Raw genomic sequence first — 3946 nt, forward strand, 5'->3', positions numbered from 1 at the left:
CACACACACACACACACACACACACACACACACACACACACACACACTCTGAGAACAGCTGACAATGTGCGAGGGTCAAGAAAACAGTGTTAAGGCTCATTCTGTTGGATATTTAGTCACATGTGACTAATTAACATTAAATGAATACTTACACATGAATTAATTATGTTTAGTTTTGAATTGCATAACTGTGAATGCTGTAGATAAGACCATTGTGGTAGAAGGGAAATCTGCGGTTAAAAAAAAACATTATTACTCACCGTTACTTTCATTATTGGTATTCTGCATTTAAAACTGTCAAACGGATAACTACTTGTAAACGACAGTTTGGCTTCAACCCCAACGTATAACAGGACTAGTGGAGGATACATGGACATTGTGCTCCGTATGTTACGTTGCCTGATGGGTAAAACGCAACATGTGTTAGCGACGGACATGTGATGTAAGCAGGTAAGGACAGATGAAAGGCACATTAACTGTGTTATCCATCGTCAGCGATCCTCCCAACAGTATCCTCATACCAAATACGTCCACACAGACAGACATAAAAAAACAGAGTCAAGGAAGACACGGGCAGAATAAAAAAAAGACAGAAAAAGAAGCGGAGGTCACGAGGAACCAGGTGAAGAGAGAGCAGATGTGCTGACTAAGGACTACAGAGAGTGACCGGAGGAGAGGTGAGGAGTGCAGACAGGCTGAGAGGAGAAAGGTCGTAGAGAGGAGGGAGAACAGGTGACACCTTCAAACAGATGGTAGAGGGAGGAAGGTGTATGTGTGAGATCTAAAAGTGAGGATAAAGTCACTGTATAACTTCCTGGGAGCGGTTCCGTGTGTTTAAATGTACATCGTGTGCACATTTAAGCCTTGGGACCGTTTACATTCAAAACTGATCCATCACTTGTACCGAGAGCTACCAGACATGTCAATGAGCAGCCAGTGAAATGGTACCCGTGTGCTCGTGTGACCTGTAATAATAATATTCACTCCCATGATGACTGCACAGTATTTTCCAAAGGATCTCCAGGATCCTTCAGGAGAATTCAAACCACTCCAGTTAAAATCAAAAGAAACAATTCACCTTCATCTTAGATTTCAGTCTCGCATGCGTCACGATATGCATCAGGAAGTGCTGTCGTCATGTTACTTCTTCAGTAGTCCACCCATAAGTGCTGCTTTTAAGTGGGTCTCGCTTTGCAATTAATAGATTTCTATGACAATGAAGCTGGCTGATTCAATTTAAGGCATCCACCAGCGCTCACGGTTCAGTGGACTGAACCAGACAGCCATGTAGCTAAGCCAAACAGCTCTGGTTAGGGTACACTGCTAATGCTGTTTACGTTCAACACGCAGGGACAGAGCCAAAGCCGCTCCGCTGCAACGTGGTCAGTGAGGTTACCGAGACCTGGCTGGACCGGGTATGCTTACTTTTCTTATTCTCATGACAAAGAAGAGGCTGGTAATACATTTTTGTGCGTAGAGAGAGAAGGACTGACAGGGGAAAGGGGGGCAAATAAGGTCACAACAACAGAGTGAGTGAGCTGTTGCAAAAGCGGTAAAATAATCAGAGACAGACAAAAGACACACCGTGCACGTGTCATGTCAGAGTTTCATTGACCTCCTTTAATCTCATGCCGAGTGATCAGACTGAAATAAAGTTATTTTTTAAAATAGTCAGTTTGTCTTAGTGCATGTGTGTGTGATGAGAGAATGGAACTGACCGTGGTGCATGAAGCTATTGTTGCAGAGCCCGACGCCCAGCGTCACCGCGTCCTCTCGGGTGGAACAGTCTCCCTGGGAAACAGAGTGAGTGACGCACACAGTCGGTCAGCTACAGGTCCTGTTTACAGCTGCTCGTGCGCAGCTGGCTGCAGCCCCGCTGGCCTGAGCTTCTCTCTGTGTGTTTGCTGTGAGTGAGGATGATGATTAATAAATATGTGTGTGATAAAGACAATGAGAGATCAGGAGACTGATTCTGCACGTCCTCGATTGTGCTCTTCAAGGTCACTGAATGGTGGCAAATGTCCAAAGAGCGTTTCGTTGCAAATAATATTTGATTTAAAACAGGTTTTTTGGGTGGCTAGTTTCATTTGTAATGGAAAAACTGAGAAATTGTGAAAAATGCAATTCAGCAAAAGTAAAATACTGACATGTAGTATATAGTCAAACAGTACAATGATGAAAGTTATTGTCGTTTACGCACCCTCGCTGCCTTGTTTAGGGTTATGTGTGTTACGATTAAATAAGTACAACAGACGTTGATTTCACCTGTGAGAGTAGCCAGTCGACCAGTTTGCTGGCAGGCACCACAGATTTGAAGGTTTTCAGATGGTGGTCTCTGTCCCTAAAGGAGCAACACAAAAAAAAAAAAAAAACATTCACAGGATGTTCACAGTACAATTGTTGCAAGGAAAAAACAGCCTGTGGCCTCTTTGTGGTCAACAGCATCAACAATCAACAGTGTCTTTCGTGTTTCTGTAATGGTGCACTTCTTCAATGACAAAGAGAACGTTGCCTCTTATCTAAGAGTCAGAGAAAGTCACAAAAAAAACATCCATATCACGAGGTGCAATATGCAGTGCTATATCACAGGTATAGCACTGCATATTGTACATCTGCTGCAGGCAGTCTGTTGTTCATCCTGCCAGAAGAACGAGGACTTTCAGTCACTGCCCGATCATTTTCTGAATCTCTGAGCCTCTGTGAGATTACACAAGCAGCCGCTGTGGACCAATCCGCTCGACGTGTAAACACGTGAAACAGGAAGCGCTGCAGCGGACCTGTGGTTGGCAGCGTGACTCGACGGGTGTATCACGGGCCTGTCAAATGTATGGTATGTTTGATAACCCCATGTCTTAATCATCTGCTGTGAGTAAGACACCTGGGTGTGTCCGGAGTGGAACGCCCGTATTGTAAACTGCCGCATTCAGATGTGCAGATTTGGACGAGAAGTGCAGTGATTGATGCGGTGGACGATGTCATAAAACGGTCGTCGTTTGCTGATCTATGATTTTCTGCATCAGGGAGGGCATCGTCATCTACAGCATAAGACGCGGGTGACATTCCCAAGATTGATTTTATAAGGTTTATATCTATTTTATCATCATTATCGTTGTTCGCTGCGTTAAGAAACCGGCGACGCTTTGTCTCTCCACAGAGTTTAATAAAAGCAGAGGCCCAGTTTGTAATCATTTCTGCTTCATTAAAGGCAATACATCCATCACGCCAACATCATAATTAATGGTTGCTACTTACAATGCCGATTTCGTGATGGATTTAAAAAAGCATGGCTCCTTTACATCATATCTGGCTGGCAGGGCAGAGGGATTGCCTTTGTATGTTAATACGATTTGTCCCTCCACACCGAAAGCTCTTTGTTTGCGGCAATGGCAACCCCGGGCACTTCAATCAGCGGGTGAGTGATGTGGGGAGAGATAGAGGGGTGAGGGGAGTAAGAGTAGGAAGGGAGGGGCTGCGGCGGACAGAGAATGTGTGTGTGTGTGTGTGTGTTTGAGGGGGGCGTCAAAGGGAGACGATGTGTCTTTCTTCTGTTTCGGTATAAATTTGTACTTCTGTTCTGACTCTTTGAAACGTTTTTGTAAAGTACAGTTAGCCCGAATGTTAGCCATAGTTTCAGGACTTGTGTCAAGCTATAGAATATTAGTAATAATAGAAGTAACAAGATTCAGTTTAAAAGAACAATCAAGGATTAATGGAGAACTGTATATTGATAGAAGATGTATAGCATTCAGAGGATGGAGTGTGTTTATATACACTGTATACTGTGCTGTTTATGATTATGAGTCGTGCATATGTAGGTAAGAAAGTGTGTGTGTGTGTGTGTGTGTCTGTGTGTGTGCGAGAAGGAGGGAGAGAGCATGAAGCAAAGAACTGTTCGGCCTCCCACTAAACTCATGTTTAAAAATACACCAACATAAATTCAGCTCAC

At 43.9% G+C, this 3946-nt stretch overlaps 1 protein-coding gene across 2 annotated transcripts in view; it reads right to left on the bottom strand.

Annotated features, from left to right (window-relative positions):
* Positions 1-3946, bottom strand: part of prex1 (phosphatidylinositol-3,4,5-trisphosphate-dependent Rac exchange factor 1) — a 75006-nt gene that overhangs the window by 28223 nt on the left and 42837 nt on the right. For both annotated transcript variants that reach the window (XM_031868801.1, XM_031868802.1), the window contains exons 14-15: positions 2266-2341; positions 1719-1791 (exon numbers count right to left, since the gene is read on the bottom strand). In XM_031868801.1, the coding sequence (XP_031724661.1) occupies positions 1719-1791; positions 2266-2341 (149 nt within the window). The remainder of the gene's footprint in view (positions 1-1718; positions 1792-2265; positions 2342-3946) is intronic.

The sequence above is a fragment of the Anarrhichthys ocellatus genome, unplaced genomic scaffold, assembly GCF_004355925.1.
Source record: "Anarrhichthys ocellatus isolate YVR2014 unplaced genomic scaffold, GSC_Weel_1.0 scaffold44, whole genome shotgun sequence".
NCBI lineage: Eukaryota > Metazoa > Chordata > Actinopteri > Perciformes > Anarhichadidae > Anarrhichthys > Anarrhichthys ocellatus.